Source organism: Tachypleus tridentatus, chromosome 11 (assembly GCF_004210375.1).
Source record: "Tachypleus tridentatus isolate NWPU-2018 chromosome 11, ASM421037v1, whole genome shotgun sequence".
Classification (NCBI taxonomy): domain Eukaryota; kingdom Metazoa; phylum Arthropoda; class Merostomata; order Xiphosura; family Limulidae; genus Tachypleus; species Tachypleus tridentatus.
The window spans coordinates 23269339-23288983 of NC_134835.1; the positions used below are offsets into that span (position 1 = coordinate 23269339).

Here is a 19645-nt window from a genome sequence, read left to right on the forward strand (position 1 = left end):
TCACAGTATTGGTATAGAAATGTAAAGATAGTGTTGAAATTTCTCAGCTTCACAGTTTCACTAAAATATTAGTTCCATGGTGCTTGGTACATTGAAAGCTGTTGTAGGTAAACTCCAAGTGGCTTTTTTATATTAGATAAACATGTATGTTTATACATTTTTTAAACTTTCAGGTAGTGACTGGTTTGATCCGGATGATCCAACAGTAATAGCTGAAACTGAGTTGCTCGGAGCAGCTTCGTCTATTGACGCAGCTGCAAAAAAACTTGCTTTTCTTAAACCTAGAAAACAAAGTTTCAAGGTAAGTCATTTCTTTTTTATGATCCCCAAAGATTTATATGTATAAATATGTTTATTTGGTTATAAGAAGCTTTGTTTCCAGACATTACTGGACACGTACACTAGAAGATTCCAGTCCTTTGTACAGTTGGAGAAGGAGATAGAATCCTTTGCTGAAAGATATGTTTGATATTCTTGGTTGTGGCTTTTGTTGTTCAACCAGAAATCAGACATATGCTTATAGAGGAGGGGTGTATCTACTACCAAAGTCTGTAGAAGAGAACAAGAAACTTTAGTATTTTCAAGGTAACAATATTAAATAGAGTTACATTGTAACATTAATAGAAAATAAAAAATGTTAATGATTAATAGTTACATCCTTTTTGTATTTGTTGTATGTATACCTTCCTGGTGAACACAGTAGAACTAGATGAAGACTGCTGGTGACATTTCTCCCCTCGGTGTGGATTCCTGTATGTGGTGAGGGGACCTCCCAGGGAAGGTTCTGTTCTATCTGGTTACCTTCTCTGGGATCTAAACATCCACCCACGTGTTTGCCGTGCGTGGCGACCCGTGAAGGGGAGGAGAGGATCCTGGTGGTCGAGGGGTCCAACCCTAACACACCACTTTGGCCTCGAATTCCTGTAGACGGGCGGCCTTTGGGTGGCCCCCCTTGGGTCAATCAGCTGGTCCACTTGGGCTAGAGTCAACCAAGTACCAGTGTTGGAAGTTCTCAAAGGGTGTTGTGGACATTGTGCCTGATGCTGGTGTTTGGGTATAGTACTCACGAAAACCTGGCGTTGCTGCATTGTCCTTGCGTGACTTTGTAGTGCGTCCCCTTGTAGGGCTCCATGGTGGGTGGGGTCAGTGGGTACCGAAATTTTTTCTTTTTCCTATGGATCCTCCAAAAAATTTAAATAAAATTGTAAAAAACAGTCAATGGGTAGCGACCACGTCTTGAATACTCAGAACAGCAATCTTCAACATCAGTAACACACGCACCTCATTTTCTTATATTACATTCTCTTTCGGAAAAACCTTTAGGGCAAATGTCCCCTTTTTTTATTCAAAAGGGACTAGAGGGACTTGCTGGCTCTCCAAAGTCAGTAAAGAAACTTCAATCTGGTGACATATTGGTTGAAACATCCACATCCCAACACAGTGAACTCCTCTTGAATTCAAAGGCAATTGGGGATATACCTATTGAGGTTACACCCCATGCTACCTTGAATTCTTCACAAGGAGTTATTGTTGAAAGGGATTTGAAGAACGTTCCCAGTCAGAGATTCTCGCTGGTCTCTCCACTCAAGGAGTTTCTGCAGTGAGGCATCTCCACTGCAAAGATGGAGTTACACTGCCAACAAATACCCTCGTTTTAACATTTACTTCACCACGTGCACCTGCCACCATCAAGGCAGGTTATCTCATTTGCAGGGTTCGCCATACATACCAAACCCTCTTCCATGTTTCCAATGTCAGAGATTCGGCCAATCAAAGACATCTTGTCGTGGTTCCCTGACATGTGCTCGTTGTGGAGGCAAGGACCACAATGCCTATGACTGTGACATGAACCCACATTGCATAAACTGCAATGGTTCTCACCCCTCTTACTTTCATTCTTGCCCAAAATGGTTGGAGGAAAAGAGGTGCAGCGTTTGAAAACGACACATAACATTAGTTATCCTGAGGCTCGAAATTGCTGTCCACAACTCCATCTCGGACATATGCTGCTGCACTTCATTCCACAACTACAGTGGGAGTGCAGACAGATCTCTCTGTGCCTCCAAGAGAATCGTTTGCAAAACAAATGAAAAGCCTTTTGACCTCCGTGGTTAAAAAGGTTGATGAATCGACTTCCACACCCATCTCTGTTCCTCCCATACCTTCCAACAAACCTCAAGATCCACGTCCTTCAGTTTCAAATACAGGCATTTCTTCTGATACATCTTTTTCTCCCACCACAAGAGACAAAACAATTATTCGTTTGCGTCCTCAGTCACTGGATTCCCCTTCCAATAACAAAAACCTGCCCACCCGACCCAGAGCAGGATCCATGGAGGTTGATAGACCTCCTCCGACTATAGACAGTAAAGAAAAAAGACGTGGTAGTAAACCGAAGGGTTCTCCAGCCACTTCACCTACCCATTCTTAAAAATGGCCACCTTGATACAATGGAACTGTCGAGGTTTACGTTCTAATCTAGATGATATCAAAACGCTGATTGCTTCCTACCATCCTGTTTGTCTTTCTTTACAAAAAACATTTCTAAAACCTGCTGATACAGTCACCATTCAGCAGTTTTCTCTGTACAGAAATGACAGGCTGTGTGATGGACGAGTGCATGGAGGGGTAGTACTGTTGGTTGATCAGCATCTGCCCACCCTGTCTTTGTCACTCAACACACCCTTGGAGGCCGTAGCCATCCGTGTTTCCTTGGGTCATACCATCACTGCTTGTTCTCTGTACCTGTACCCTGGAGAGACATATGATCAATCAGATCTTGATGCTCTCGTTGAACAATTGCCATCTCCATTTCTAATTCTAGGGGATTTTAATGGACATCATCCCCTCTGGGGAAGTGCTATTATTAATGGGAGGGGCCGATCTGTAGAGCGAATGCTCTCTGATCACAATCTTTCTCTTTTCAATACTGGTTCTTCCACTTACTTTCATGCACCTAGTCAGTCCTTTACTGCTATTGATCTCTCAGTTTGCTCCCCTTCATTATTCTCCCATTTTTCATGGAGGGTTGACAGTAATCCACTAGGCAGTGATCATTTTCCTATACTTTTGAGAGAGACTGGCCGTGGTCGATGCCACCCTACCCGCGTGCCCGGTGGAAGCTGGATCAGGCAGACTGGTTGACTTTCACTGCTCTGCAGAACTTGATCCTGCCATCGTAAATCAGCCATCAATAGATGACTGTGTAGCAGCGTAACTGACTGTATTACACATGCAGCTGCTCAGTGTATTCCTAAAACCTCGACACGTTTTCCACGATATCCTCGTCCGTGGTGGAATCCTGCTTGCCACTTAGCACGGAAGGCTCAAAAGCAGGCCTGGGATACTTTCGTAGATATCCCACACTTTCAAATCGGGTTGCTTTCCAATGGGCCCTGCACATGCTAGGTGGGTAAGATGTCAAAGCCAGAAGAAATCTTGGATTAAGTTCACAACCAGCATATCTTCTACCACCAGTTCCAAGATCATATGGGACAGGATTCGAAAGGTTAATGGGCACTACAATTCTGTCCCCTCTCGATCTTACTCTCTGATGGTCAGGAGGTGACTGATGTTGAACATCGCTAACACTCTAGGTGAAAGCTTTTGCCGGTATCTAGCACTTCTGCTTGTTCCTCCACCTTCCTGGCCATCAAGACTTCGGGCAGAGCGATCACCTCTTTCCTTTCAAACTGACTGTTTCTTTGACTATAATTGTCCCTTTACCCTGGTGGAACTAAAAATGGCCCTTCATCGGTCTGCCAATACGTCTGTTGGACCTGATGATATTCATTATGACATGCTGCACCATCTATCTCCTGCTTCTCTTGATGTCCTTCTGATTGTTTTCAACCGGATCTGGCAGGAGAATGTTTTTCCTGATGCCTGGTGCCAGGCTATTATTTTACCTTTCTCTAAGCCAGGGAAAGATCCCAAGATTCCTTCAAACTACCGTCCAATTGCTTTGACGAGCTGTCTCTGTAAGACATTAGAAAGGATGGTTAATGCTCCTCTTGTTTGGTTCCTTGAATCAAACAACCTCCTCTCGCCCACCCAGTGTGGGTTCCGTCGACAGCACTCCACCACAGACCACCTAATTCGTCTTGAAACATCTATCAGAGAAGCCTTTCTCAACCGCCATCATCTTGTATCAATATTCTTTGACATAGAGAAGGCTTACGACACAACATGGAGGTATGGCGTTTTGCGAGACCTCCATACATATGGGTTACGTGGCCATCTACCCATGTTTATTAAAATTTTTTTAATGGACAGGAGATTCCAAGTTCGTGTGGGTTTGACACTTTCCCGTTCTTTTGTACAGGAACTTGGAGTTCCTCAAGGCTGTGTATTGAGTGTCACACTCTTCAGTATAAAGATAAATGCCATCACTGAACAACTCCCTCTCACTGTTGCGAATGGGCTGTATGTCGACGACTTTCACATCTCATGTCAGTCGTCAAACATGAGATATATTGAGCGGCAACTACAAACCGCCCTCAATTGTGTAATGGAAGTGGACTCTGGCGAACGGCTTTAATTTCTCTCTCTCAAAACTGTATGCATGCACTTTGCCGTCGACGGGTATTCACCCTGATCCTGAACTTCATATCGGTGAAGTTTTGTTGCCAGTGGTCCCGGAGACCAAGTTCTTGGGGCTTATCTTTGATCGTAAACTGACCTTTACACCACACTTAAAGCAGCTTCGGGTCAAATGCACAAGAGCACTGAACATCCTCCGTGTTATCTCTTCTACCAGTTGGGGGGCAGATCGCTGTTCAATGTTAAAGGTATATCATGCTCTTATTAGATTAAAACTCGATTATGGATCAATGGTCTATGGCTCTGCCAGACCCTCGCCTTAAAGATGCTGGACCCCATTCATCACCAAGGACTTGACTCTGCACTGGGGCTTTCCGTACCTCTCCAGTTCAAAGTATATACATTGAATCTCATGAACCTTCTCTACAACTTTGCCGCTTGCAACTATCTTTACAATATACTTCAAACTTCATTCCTTACCAAAGCATCCTACCTGGAAATGTGTTTTCCTTCCTCGGTGGGCAGTACTTTTTCAGAACAGACGATCTGTCATTGCTTCGTTTGGCCTTCGCATCCGGGCACAATTGGATGAATTGGGTCTGTCCTTGGATAACATTGCAGATTCTACAGGTCGGCCCATCCCACCATGGCTTATTACAGCCCCCAAATGTGACCTTTCTTTCAGTCACCTAAAAAGGCAGATACTCCAGATTGGAAGTACAGTCTTTTATTCAATGAATATCTTTCAAACAATCATTCAGTTCCCATTTATACAGATGGTTCCAAATCAGGTAATTCAGTGGGCTCTGCTATGGTTTGCTATGGGTCAGTAGTTGCGCAGAATCCCTTCTACAGCTTCTGTGTTCACTGCTGAACTGTATGGCATATCTCTTGCCCTGGATCATATTGCAGCTGAGCAGTACTCCAACTGCACTATTTATACTGATTCGCTTAGTTCTATACTTGCCTTGGAATCGCTACACGTTAGCTCACATCCTATTCTCGCTGATAATCGAAACCGACTGGCCCATTTCTCATTAGCAGCTACTTCAATCCAGTTTTTCTGGATACCAAGCCATGTTGGTATTCGCGGGAACGAGCTTGCAGACATGGCAGCTAAATATGTCTGCTTCAGCACCATCACCCTATGCCTATTCCGTTACATGGACTATGGTGTTGCCTTCAAGGCTCGGCTCTGTGCCTGCTGGCAGTCCACTTGGAGTGAGCAACGTGACAACAAACTTTTCAAATCAAACCCAAAATTGGACTTTGGCCATCTAGCTTCCGTAAAGTTCGAAGGAGGAAGTTGTTCTCACTAGGCTACGCATTGGTCACAGTTTTTAACTCATCATTTTCTTTTATCTGGAACTGATGCACCAATGTGTAGTTTGTGTAACACTCAAATCACTATCAGCCACATTTTACTTTCTTGCCATCGTTACAATTCTCAACGACGGCAATATTTTAAACATATTTTTCCCAGGGTCAGTCTGTAACATTGGACAGAGTTATTGGTGATGGTGACTCTGTCCACCTTGATGATGTTTTTAATTTTTTATGGCCATTAATCTTTTTAATCTCATTTAAGTGTTGCATATTTATTCATTACACCTTTTAATTGTGGTTCCTTTTTTACAGTTTTAATCTCTCTCCTTCAATTTGACATTGGACAATGGCCAGAACATTAAATAACTCGACACCAGGACTGGAAAGGCCAACTTCAGGTGACTAACGCTACTGTTTGAACTATCCGTTTGAACTACTCGTTAGTCGTCCTGGCAAGTTGTTATTATACTTTTGCTTCATATCATTTCACACTTTTACTACTTAACTTTTTAGTACTGGCCATATTGACTCATAACCCGGAACCAGGACTGGAAAGACCAACTTCAGGTGACTGACAGTGGTTTTTATACTTACCTGTTAGTCTTCCTGGCGGGTTATGATCATTACCATTCTGCTACAGGTAGTTCTTTACAACTTTGTTGGCTGGATGTCAACATTGGTTTTTACGCCATTTTCTGTTTTAATTGTCGTTTTGCTTTTATCTTCAAATACTTTTACAAATTTTACTCCATTTACTTGACTTTTATCTTTTTACTGGACATTTGGCTACTCATTATTATGATTTTGCGGAGTGTCTTTTAAAACTTTTATTCTTTTACATTTTGATAATAGCTGCTATGACACATAACCCGGAACCAGGACTGGAAAGGCCAACTTCAGGTGACTGACGGTGGTTCTTGAACTTTCCTGTTAGTCTTCCTGGCGGGTTATAATCATTACCATTTTGCTAGAGTAAATACCTTACAACTTTGAAGACTGGATGTCACCATTGGTTTTTACACCATTTCCTGTTTCAATTGCTGTTTTGTTTTTACCTTCATTTACTTTTACAAATTTTACTCCGTTTACTTGACTTTTATCTTTTTACTGGACATTTGGCTACTCATTGTTACGATTTTGCTATGTATCTTTTAAAACTTCTATTCTTTTACATTTTGATACTGGTTGCTATGACACATAACCCGGAACCAGGACTGGAAAGGCCAACTTCAGGTGACTGACGGTGGTTCTTGAACTTACCTGTTAGTCTTCCTGGCGGGTTATGATCATTACCTTTTTTCTAGAGTAAATACCTTACAACTTCTTATACTCTGCCTTCTATCTTAACATTGTAAACTAGGTGTCAACATTGGTTTTATACTTTTTTTGTTTTACCTTCAGTTCCATTTATGTCTATTACTACATTTATTTATTTTTTTTATTTTTTTTACATTTTCACTGAATGTCTGGCGCAGATAGCCTCGCTGCTTTATGCCATAAAACACTAAATCAATCAATCAATCAACAATGTGACATTTCTTGTATTAGTTTTACCTATAAAATATAGATCAGAAACGACAGATTGTTGACACAAAACATGAGAAATGGTGAAAAAAAAGAATGCTTCATATTTATCAAATGTATTGTATACAAAATAGTATTTAAATATGCTGTCATATTTGTTATGTCTATTTTAAAGCATGTAAAAAATGTTTATCTGGCAGTTACATTTTTGGGTCATCAAAATAAATGATGAATTTACATATTTATTCCTCATCAACTGAAATGAAGTAACTGATAGATGTTACAGTCGAGAATTTGTGAGACTGTTACTTATGATGTGGAGGTGGAATTAGAAATACTAACAGAATGTTTGTATATATTTAACTTAAGTGAGGATGGGTAAACAGATTTCTTCCATTTCTACATTACTTTGTTTCTCTACAAAAGGCTCACTTGTATTTCCAGGAATCTAACAAAGAAATGAACTTTGATGAATTGATTCTTGAAGCAGCAAAGTCGATTGCAGAAGCAACGTCTATCCTTGTGAAATCAGCATCTGCAGCCCAGAAGGAGCTGTTGGATGGTGGCATGGTAAGTCCTGCTGGTGTTTCAGAAAGTTACAAACAAGCTCTAGATTCAGTTGTTTTTTTTAATTTATTATAAGTTTTAAAATTATGAATGGAGTAAAAGTACTTTGACATATTTATAAGATGTGAACTTTACATTTATTCAACCAATAAGATGCGAACTTTACATTTATTCAACCAATAAAATGTGAACTTTACATTTATTCAACCAATAAGATGTGAACTTCACATTTATTCAGCCAATAAGGTGTAAACTTTACATTTATTCAGGCAATAAGATATGAACTTTACAGTACAGTAAGTATATTTTCTGTCACACTGGACCTCCCAGTAAGCTTATAAATTCCCATGTTTTCAAGTATTTTGTGGAAGTTACCTGTAGACACCTGTATTTCTGAGACCACTCTGAACCTTACATGAATGTATTGTTGTTTTGGAGAAAAGAAAAAAAAGTTTTGTTATGACAGGAAGCTAAGTATACAAAAATGTGATTAATTGAAAAATATTCTTTGTTCCCAATGATAATAATATAATTTTTATGGGTGGTTCATTTTTCAAAGTATATTTGGTTGAAAAACATATATTTTCTCCATAATAAACTTATAAAAACTTTTTTATATATCATATATATTATTATGACTTGTGAATTATTATTTATATTATTATGACTTGTGAATTATTATTTATATTATTATGACTTGTGAATTATTATATATATTATTGTGACTTGTGAATTATTATATATATTATTATGACTTGTGAATGTACAAACCTTTTAATGGAAGAAAATATACTCTTCAAAAAAAGAAATGCAAAAGGCATAATATGAGACAAATTGTTAACAAGTTTATTCTGGGTAGTTCTGTATGACATGTGTGAAACTTTGCACATTCACTGCTGAGCATCCAAAGTCTGCAAAGGCAAAGTCCACGCTCACTAGGTGAAGTTTAACGTCACTCAACGTCAATAACAAGTATGCCCCCCGTGAGCATCATTAACTGCTTGGCATCTCCTGCCCATGGAAGCGATGAGATGACGAATCACATCTTGTGGAATGGCTGTCCATTCAGCCTGCAAAGCTGCTGCAAGCTGAGGTAGAGTCTGCGGTTGAGGTTGTCGCCATCGCAGACGTTGGTCCAACTCGTCCCAAAGATGTTCGATGGGGTTTAAATCTGGTGATCTGGAGGGCCAGGGAAGAACGTTGATGTTGTGGTGTCTCAAAAAGACAGTGGTGAGTCGGGCTGTGTCAGGACGGGTGTTGTCATGTTGAAAAACGTTGACGTTCACCATGATGGGTTGCACATGGGGCCTAAGAATCTCGTCGACGGTTGCGTACGGTCTGATCAGAAATCCTACGCAGCCCTGGTATGGTTGAGGCAGTAGACGTCGCAGTGGTGGTCCTATCCCGAAGGTGACGTAACCGGATGTTGCGATCTTGTGCGGGCATGGTCACACGAGGTCTGCCAGATCGTGGATGGTCACGAGTTGATCCATGTTGTTGGTGATGATTCCATAGCCTTGTGATGGTGCTTGGGTGGACATTCACAGCTCTGGCAACATCTGATCGAGATTTGCCTGCTTCCAAGCGACCAATGGCGTTGTTGCGTTGTGCTTCAGTCAGTCTTGGCGTAACTGTATTGCGTGTCGGTGGCTTAACACTGAGCTATGGAAACCGAGAACCCGTCACTTTTATAGGATTTTGCACATGTTGCACTTGCAGAACATGCAGATCTCTCAAACAAATTTATTGGACACGCATGCTTTTGGCGAAAAATCCGATGTTTTCCTCTGTTTTCAAAGTGCACAACTTTTATTGTCATTTTGGTCTGACAATCAGTGCCATAACACGTGTAACATCACATACTCTGAGCTTGTAACGTTATTACATATATTTCTCTTTAAAATAACAAAAAATATCCCTTTTCCGTTTCTTTTTTTGAAGAGTATATTTTGAGACTTTTTTTTATTTTAGCCATAATGTTTTAAGATATCTTGCAGAAGAGAAGTTAAATATTAATGAATACAGAAATTTTTATCATTTTGATTTATTTTAGTTAATGACTCATGTTTCGATATAAAGGAATTATTTTTAGATAGTAGTAGCTAATGTTAATATATAGTTGATATGTATTTTTTAAAGTTTATATTATTTACTGATATTCTAGATTGGAGCTCACCCATTGTATACATCTGATGATGGTCAGTGGTCAGAAGGGCTTGTTTCTGCAGTAAGTATCTGTGATTTTAGCATTGCATTTTCACATCTAATTTCTGAAAACACAAACACGAAATTAATATGACCATAACATTCTAAAATCAAAGAGTATTTATTTTATTGTAGATTGAAATACTGATTTTTCTTAAGGTAAGATCGTGAACAAACTCTACTGGTTACCTCACAAGAACAGGATTTCTGTAGGTTCAGGAAAATTGGGAACAAGTCACATTAACGTGTCACGAGCACCAACCCCTCGAAAGTTGTGTAACCCTTTCAAATTATATTCTCAAAGCCTTTTATTTTAAATAGAAATCAGGAAATTTGAACAAATGGGAATTAGTTATCTAAATTATTTGTACTTCACAGGAACAGCTCATCTTGAACATTTATTTTCAAGAATATCTTCTGCATTTTGTTTCATTCCAAGGTCAAAAACTTTCTCTTTACATGCTACATTGATAATTTCCTCAGTTTGGAGTATTTTATAGATAACAAAAAATACAGGTTATCTTTATATGATATTTATAGACAACGAACATTGTAATGTTACTCTCACAATTAATTAATCCTAAAAGTGAATTAATTTATATTGTGAATTCAAATTAACACATGCACACAAAGCTTCAATGTTCTAGTTTCCATATATGAAAAGTAATCATTTAAAAGAACTGTAATAGTCTTGGGAACAAAACTGATTTTGTTCCTGTGGGTTAAAAAATTAAAATGTTAACTTTAAAAGCGTTACATTTGTTTTTAATGAAAGGTTCTTAATTTGACTTGCTTCAGGAACTGACTTGCCTTGAAACATGTTTGTTTTATTGACCCCCATTGGCTCAGTAGGAGATCCAAGCGCTCATACATCTAAAACCAAGTTTGGATACTTGTGGTGAACACAGCACAGATAGCACATCATGTAGCTCTGTGCCAAACAACAAACAAATACTTCTTTCATTTTGAGAGTGAAACCAAAGATTGTTTTTGAACTTGGTTATTGTGCATTTCTTATATGTGTATTTGTTTTATTTATATTGTTATTAAAGAGGTTAAAATAAAAAAATATTTAGAAATAAATCCCTTGTTTTATATAGGAATAAACTTAAACTACATTATTAGGGTTTAAAGTTGGAGAAGCACATTATTTCACAATCATATTCAACTTTGACAGTTATAAGGAAAATATTAAAATTCTGTAAAATGTTATGTGTTCGCATGTTATTACATATATTATTGAATATTAAACAGCCTTAGTAATCGTTTAGAATTACAGAGTGAAAATGTAATGTTAAATGGTAAGGTGGCATATAAACTTTATGTAGAAGCTCTTCATAAGTTTAATCCCAACTCCACTTACAAAGGTATATTTTCTTTCATATGTTATATTTTCTAAATGAGATGAGCTGTAATATTTCAGGCACATCTTGTTTCTGCTGCTACTCATAGCCTTGTCGAGGCTGCTAATGCACACGTACAGGGTCACGCCACAGAAGAGAAGTTGATTTCGTCTGCCAAACAAGTGGCAAGCTCCACTGCACAGCTGCTTGTAGCTTGTAAAGTTAAAGCAGATCCGGAATCCCAGGCTATGAAGCGTCTTCAGGTAAAGACAGTTCATGTAATCTACTCTCGAAGTTCTCTGAACGTTCTACAACTAGGCCTTTTTTTTCTGTCCTTCGGAATACAGTTCGGCAATAAAGGCTTTGATGGTGATACTAATATACCTGCTACGTGTAAAAATATGTTCTGATATTCATCAGGTTACTTGGTTCTTTATGTTAAACCAGGGGTCACCAAACTTTTTTCACAGGGGGCCAGATTACTTGGGGAATGAGAAGAACGGGCCACATGATCATTATGTTCAATACTCATAAAGTAGAACAGGGGTCACCAAACTGTTTTCACAGGGGGCCAGATTACTTGGGGAATGAGAAGAACGGGCCACATGATCATTATGTTCAATACTCATAAAGTAGAACAGGGGTCACCAAACTGTTTTCACAGGGGGCCAAATTACTTGGGGAAGGAGAATAACGGACCACATGATCATTATGTTCAATACTCACAAGCTAGAATGAAAGCTCTCTGTAAAAGACTTAACACTAAGTTTAGGATGTCACATTAGCCATGTGGGAGTAGCGTGCAATACACACATAATTAAAAACAAACAGAAATACAACCAACATTTTTATTTACCTAAAGGTTATCAAAGAAGGTAACATCAGCAAAAACAGTTGTCACATCGCACATAGTGAGTACATATCTGAATTTCACTAAGCTGCAAAAAAGTTAGTGAGATTTATAAAATTGGTGTTTGGCTTTCAAAATATCTTCAATGTTCGGTTTTGAATTGCTGCATCCAATCATTAGAATTGCTTTCAACTGTTCATCAGTCAACCTTGATCGATGTACCGACTTCACATACTTCATTTTTGAAAATGTTTGTTCACAGACGTAAGTTGTTCCGAACACTGATGCCATACCAGATGCGAACTGCTTCAGCTTTGGAAAATCATCTTCAGGTATGCAGTTGTAAAATTCAATAAGTTGCCCCTCTCTGTGTTTTGCTTTCAACAAGTCATTTCCTTAGAAATTGATGACCTCCAGCTGAAGTTCCACTGACACGTCATCAATGACACAATCAAAAGGATTCTGAAAAAGAAGAATGTTACTTTCGATTCTGTCGAGATCTGAAAATCTCTCTAAAAATGTTTATTTAAATCACCAATAATCTTTTTCTGAAACCCCAGGTTAACATCTTCTGTGATTCCAGCATGAATCTCATTGAAACACTGAAAATGAGAGAGGTTACCTCCTTCCAAATGTGCTTCAAACAATGACAGCTTTCTCCAAAATCCTTTAATGATTCTATAGAGATCACAGGCAAGGTTATACTTCCCTGAAGTTTCAAGTTCAATTCATTCATGTGGGAAGTAATGTCAACCAAAAATGATAACTTTGACAACCAGGTTGGATCCGACAGAAGTGGATTGGCTCTATATTTCTCAATAAGAAATATATCTCTTTCTCTTCTCAGCTTATAAAACGAGACAAGACTTTACTGCAGCTGAGCCACCAAACCGCTGTGTGATAAGGCAAGTCACAGAAATCCGAATCAATTTCTTTAAGAAACGCCTTGAACTAGCGATGATTAAGTGTATGACCCCGAATGAAGTTCACTGCAGAAATGACTGGTTTCAGTACGCAAGAAATATCTAAGTCTTTTCTACAGAGTGCTTGCTGATGTATGATGCAGTGTATGAAGAAAGCACTTGGAAGTTGAAGATCTTCTAACTGTTTCCTAATCAGACCCTTCTTTACTCCAGCCATGTTTTTTCCTCCATCAACTGTTACACCTCTAAGTTGATTCCACTGTATAGTTTTGCAAAGTTTTATGCACTTCCATGAAAATGTCTTCTCCAGTTGTTCTTCCGTGTATGCTGCAAACTGATACCAACTCTTCCGTGATCTGAAAGTCCAAATTAACTCCATGAATGAATACCAGAAGTTGTGACGTACTCGAGAGATCAGTAGACTCATCCAGTGCCAGAGAATACCATAGGAAGTTTCTAACTTTTTGGAGTATCTCTAATGCGATGTTCTCTCTAAGTTCTTCTGCTCTCCGTACAACTGAAGTTGTTGAAAGGCTGATACTTTCAAAGAAATTGTTTTTTTCAGGACACAGCTCATTTGCTGCTTTCATCCTACACTCTTTGATGAAGTTGCCGTCAGTAAAAGGTTTTCCTCGCTCTGCCATCCTATGCACTATTTTGTAACTTGTACGAGTGACAGATTCAGTTTCAGCTAACTTTCTCGTGAAGAGATTCTTTTGAGATTCAAAAACACGTTTCATGGATTCAAATTTCTCAGAACGGAACTTTCCTGAAATATGTTGATCGATGTTTTGTTTCATAGTGACGCCGAAGATTGTACTCTTTCAAAACGACAACACTTTCGGTGCATATCACACAAGTAGCTTTCTGGTTTTTTGTTTCTACAAAGAAGTACTTTTCTCCCCATTCTTCATTGAAAACACAACACTCAGAGTCCATTTGTCTTCTTTTAAAAGCAGTCATAACGATGGGTGGAAAAAAACAGGATCTGAAAATGAAAAACACAGAATGCTGTGAGAAAAGTATTTTACTGGTCCGAGAATGCACAAACAAAATACATTGAAACATACGTTTGCCACGACACTTACCTAAGAACGAGTTACGAAAAGCACATAACCCAACAACTCAGAGAAATGAGCTTGCTGAAGTGGTAACCCTAGACTGCTGAATTTACAAGATGAGTCGATAGGACGAGGGTTAAATCTGTACTTCTTTTCAAAATCCTAATGCTTTCATAGATTCGTGCCTCGATATGAATAAATGGGTAGCAAGGACAAAAAAAAATTTTCCTATTGGTTAAAAATGCGCGTGACAGCCTTGTTTCTTTTTATCATAATGTCTTGTGTTTGCCAGCTTAAAGCGACCATCAGTGTGATTTATTTTGTTATGACAGTCGGACATTTGATGAAATGTCACTTTTTATTTCTAGGCTAGCTGCTGGCAGGCTGGACAAAATGACCTTGAGGGCCACAGTTTGGTGACCCCTGTGTTAAACCAAAGATAATTGTTTGTTTGAGCAGAAAATTCAAGATTAAAGAAACACTTTTAGTCATTAAAATTTTTCATCAGGTTTGTTTAGGAAAATTTGAGAAAATATTTTGGTATTTGTTAATAAAGTTTTGTGAGAATTTAGAGATATTAAAGTATATGTTTTTAATTGTCTTGTGTGTGTATGTATCACTCTGGCACTTATGAAAGTGATGTATATGTAATGTGTTTTTCATCACTAAGAATAGGTATGTGGATAACAGTACTCTCTGTACAAATTATAATAACATACTATTTAAAGAAGAATAGGTATGTGGATAACAGTACTCTCTGTACAAATTATAATAACATACTATTTAAAGAAGAATAGGTATGTGGATAACAGTACTCTCTGTACAAATTATAATAACATACTATTTAAAGAAGAATAGGTATGTGGATAACAGTACTCTCTGTACAAATTATAATAACATACTATTTAAAGAAGAATAGGTATGTGGATAACAGTACTCTCTGTACAAATTATAATAACATACTATTTAAAGAAGAATAGGTATGTGGATAACAGTACTCTCTGTACAAATTATAATAACATACTATTTAAAGAAGAATAGGTATGTGGATAACAGTACTCTCTGTACAAATTATAATAACATACTATTTAAAGAAGAATAGGTATGTGGATAACAGTACTCTCTGTACAAATTATAATAACATACTATTTAAAGAAGAATAGGTATGTGGATAACAGTACTCTCTGTACAAATTATAATAACATACTATTTAAAGAAGAATAGGTATGTGGATAACAGTACTCTCTGTACAAATTATAATAACATACTATTTAAAGAAGAATAGGTATGTGGATAACAGTACTCTCTGTACAAATTATAATAACATACTATTTAAAGAAGAATAGGTATGTGGATAACAGTACTCTCTGTACAAATTATAATAACATACTATTTAAAGAAGAATAGGTATGTGGATAACAGTACTCTCTGTACAAATTATAATAACATACTATTTAAAGAAGAATAGGTATGTGGATAACAGTACTCTCTGTACAAATTATAATAACATACTATTTAAAGAAGAATAGGTATGTGGATAACAGTACTCTCTGTACAAATTATAATAACATACTATTTAAAGAAGAATAGGTATGTGGATAACAGTACTCTCTGTACAAATTATAATAACATACTATTTAAAGAAGAATAGGTATGTGGATAACAGTACTCTCTGTACAAATTATAATAACATACTATTTAAAGAAGAATAGGTATGTGGATAACAGTACTCTCTGTACAAATTATAATAACATACTATTTAAAGAAGAATAGGTATGTGGATAACAGCACTCTCTGTACAAATTATAATAACATACTATTTAAAGAAGAATAGGTATGTGGATAACAGCACTCTCTGTACAAATTATAATAACATACTATTTAAAGAAGAATAGGTATGTGGATAACAGTACTCTCTGTACAAATTATAATAACATACTATTTAAAGAAGAATAGGTATGTGGATAACAGTACTCTCTGTACAAATTATAATAACATACTATTTAAAGAAGAATAGGTATGTGGATAACAGTACTCTCTGTACAAATTATAATAACATACTATTTAAAGAAGAATAGGTATGTGGATAACAGTACTCTCTGTACAAATTATAATAACATACTATTTAAAGAAGAATAGGTATGTGGATAACAGTACTCTCTGTACAAATTATAATAACATACTATTTAAAGAAGAATAGGTATGTGGATAACAGTACTCTCTGTACAAATTATAATAACATACTATTTAAAGAAGAATAGGTATGTGGATAACAGCACTCTCTGTACAAATTATAATAACATACTATTTAAAGAAGAATAGGTATGTGGATAACAGCACTCTCTGTACAAATTATAATAACATACTATTTAAAGAAGAATAGGTATGTGGATAACAGTACTCTCTGTACAAATTATAATAACATACTATTTAAAGAAGAATAGGTATGTGGATAACAGTACTCTCTGTACAAATTATAATAACATACTATTTAAAGAAGAATAGGTATGTGGATAACAGTACTCTCTGTACAAATTATAATAACATACTATTTAAAGAAGAATAGGTATGTGGATAACAGTACTCTCTGTACAAATTATAATAACATACTATTTAAAGAAGAATAGGTATGTGGATAACAGTACTCTCTGTACAAATTATAATAACATACTATTTAAAGAAGAATAGGTATGTGGATAACAGTACTCTCTGTACAAATTATAATAACATACTATTTAAAGAAGAATAGGTATGTGGATAACAGTACTCTCTGTACAAATTATAATAACATACTATTTAAAGAAGAATAGGTATGTGGATAACAGTACTCTCTGTACAAATTATAATAACATACTATTTAAAGAAGAATAGGTATGTGGATAACAGTACTCTCTGTACAAATTATAATAACATACTATTTAAAGAAGAATAGGTATGTGGATAACAGTACTCTCTGTACAAATTATAATAACATACTATTTAAAGAAGAATAGGTATGTGGATAACAGTACTCTCTGTACAAATTATAATAACATACTATTTAAAGAAGAATAGGTATGTGGATAACAGTACTCTCTGTACAAATTATAATAACATACTATTTAAAGAAGAATAGGTATGTGGATAACAGTACTCTCTGTACAAATTATAATAACATACTATTTAAAGACAAGTCTGGATTGGCCAGGATGAAAGTTCTAATAAATGGATGTTTTAGGAATGTATATCAAAATATGCTGTGAAAATTAAACTAATATTTTGTAGCATGGCTTTTGTTTACCTACTGATCTTACTGAAGTGGTGTTTGCATCATTTTAATTATAGAATGCTGGGAATGCAGTAAAAAGAGCTACAGATAACCTAGTCCGTGCAGCTCAGAAGTCAATTGAAAATGATGAAGAACGGAGTCTTATTATCAACAGAAGAATCGTTGGTGGTATTGCCCAAGAAATTATTGCAAGAGAAGAAATCCTACGCAAGGAGAGAGAGCTAGAGGAAGCAAGGGAACGTTTAGCAGCTCTTCGTAGAGCAAAGTACGGGAACAAACCTTGTGACGAACATCAAGGTTATGGTTCTCCCTGAAATTATCAGTTGAGCTACAGAAGTAGATGATGCATTTATGAAAAACATATCTAACTAACAGATGGTTGATCTCTTGAACACTTGTGTGATGGAGATGAATTATTCTAAAATTAACTAAAAGTGCTATTGTTTTATTTAAATATTAGTTTAAAACTGTAGTGTGTGTGTTTTTGTTTAAAAGTGTGGGTGTTGATTAGGATTTTTTTTAATTAATTTTAAATGTTGGACAATTAAAAACAAATTAGTGATTTCAATATTAAATTTAAATTTTGTGGTAAAGAAAGAAAATATTTGTGAAACTGTAACCATGACATATTTTATGTTAACTATAAGTTTATAATAGCTGTATGAAGTGTAACTATCCTACATATATCTTTTTGTTTCTAGTTATATACTCGTAATTATATGTGGTAAAATGTAAAACATGGAGGTGGTCCTTTCCTAGAAAATGAATTCATGCTGTATAAAGGCTTGTACCTAGTAGCTTATTAACTTAAATATGTTTTTTTTGGGAAATGATTCTTCAGTTTTGTAATGGTATTGTAGACAACAGTGCGTCCTCTTTGATTCATGTCTATCCTGAAGTTTACTATTATAAGCTGGAGCTGACAAAAGCAAATCTAAAATATTTAATCTAATCTTCATTGAACATACACACCTGTTGTGGTGAGAAGAGTTTATTTAATCTAATCTTCATTGAACATACACACCTGTTGTGGTGAGAAGAGTTTATATTGGATGACGTAAGATAACATCGGGAATGCATACCTAATATTTTCATTCAATTTTTGTATATTTTAGTCTAAAAATGAAATTTTCTAGCAATTATGTAACAGTTTAAGTTTCAGTAGTGGACTTAAAGGAGTTAATCAGAAAGTAGTGTGTATATTGTGATAAAAGCCTTTAATTAAATGTTGAACTTTGAAACACTGTAATCAGACTTAAGTCTCACTTTCTACTGAATCTCGACTCCTTCTTGTTACTAACAAAAAATATTCAAACATTCAGTTTTTATCCTTCGAGAAAATTGTTGGGAAATTATAGACAATGCAAAGTTATCCAACAACTTGAACAGCATGTAATTATGTATATATGTGGAAACATAACTCACATCTGTCAAGTAAAAGACTGACGTGTAATGAAGGAAACATGTTTGCATAATTTAAATTTTTGTCCAAAAGTGGAGACTATCATGATTATTTTGTGAAGTCCTTTAATCATAAAAACATTTCAGATTAAATTGTTTGTTTGAAACTTAGTAAATCTGTATGAAGATTAACATCATTCTGTTAACATTAAGAATGAAATTTGGTTACTAGTGAACTAAAACTATTTGTTTATCAGCGTTTTCCTCTTTGTAAAATGACTTGTTTTGAAGACAGAACTAATATTTATAAACCCCTGGTTTGTGAGAAAAGTATATTTATATTATTCTAAACTAACATGTTTAACCAGCTATATACAAACCTCCAGGTATCTTAGAATCACACTCTACCTTTATTTATGTGAAACTTTCATAGATATTGTATGGTCTGGAAGGTTATTTTGAATTACTAACAGTGGACAAGAGTTGTTCTAAACTTTACTAGGAGGATTTTATTGTTACCATATAAGTTTATCAGCAGTGTTAAATAGATTTGTTATAACTGTGTCTCAGCTTTCTAACACAGAGTCTAGTAGAAAGTTAAGAGAATAGAAAACCTGTGCCAACATGTGTTCATG

General features: G+C 36.3%; 1 protein-coding gene across 1 annotated transcript in view; it reads left to right on the forward strand.

Moving 5' to 3' along the window:
* Window positions 1-18581, forward strand: part of LOC143231317 (talin-1-like) — a 56348-nt gene extending 37767 nt beyond the window's left edge. The window contains exons 11-15 of the mRNA XM_076465867.1: window positions 174-301; window positions 7837-7962; window positions 10124-10186; window positions 11588-11770; window positions 17666-18581. Of these exons, the coding sequence (XP_076321982.1) occupies window positions 174-301; window positions 7837-7962; window positions 10124-10186; window positions 11588-11770; window positions 17666-17923 (758 nt within the window). The 3' untranslated portion in view covers window positions 17924-18581. The remainder of the gene's footprint in view (window positions 1-173; window positions 302-7836; window positions 7963-10123; window positions 10187-11587; window positions 11771-17665) is intronic.
* The last annotated feature ends 1064 nt before the right edge of the window (window positions 18582-19645 follow it).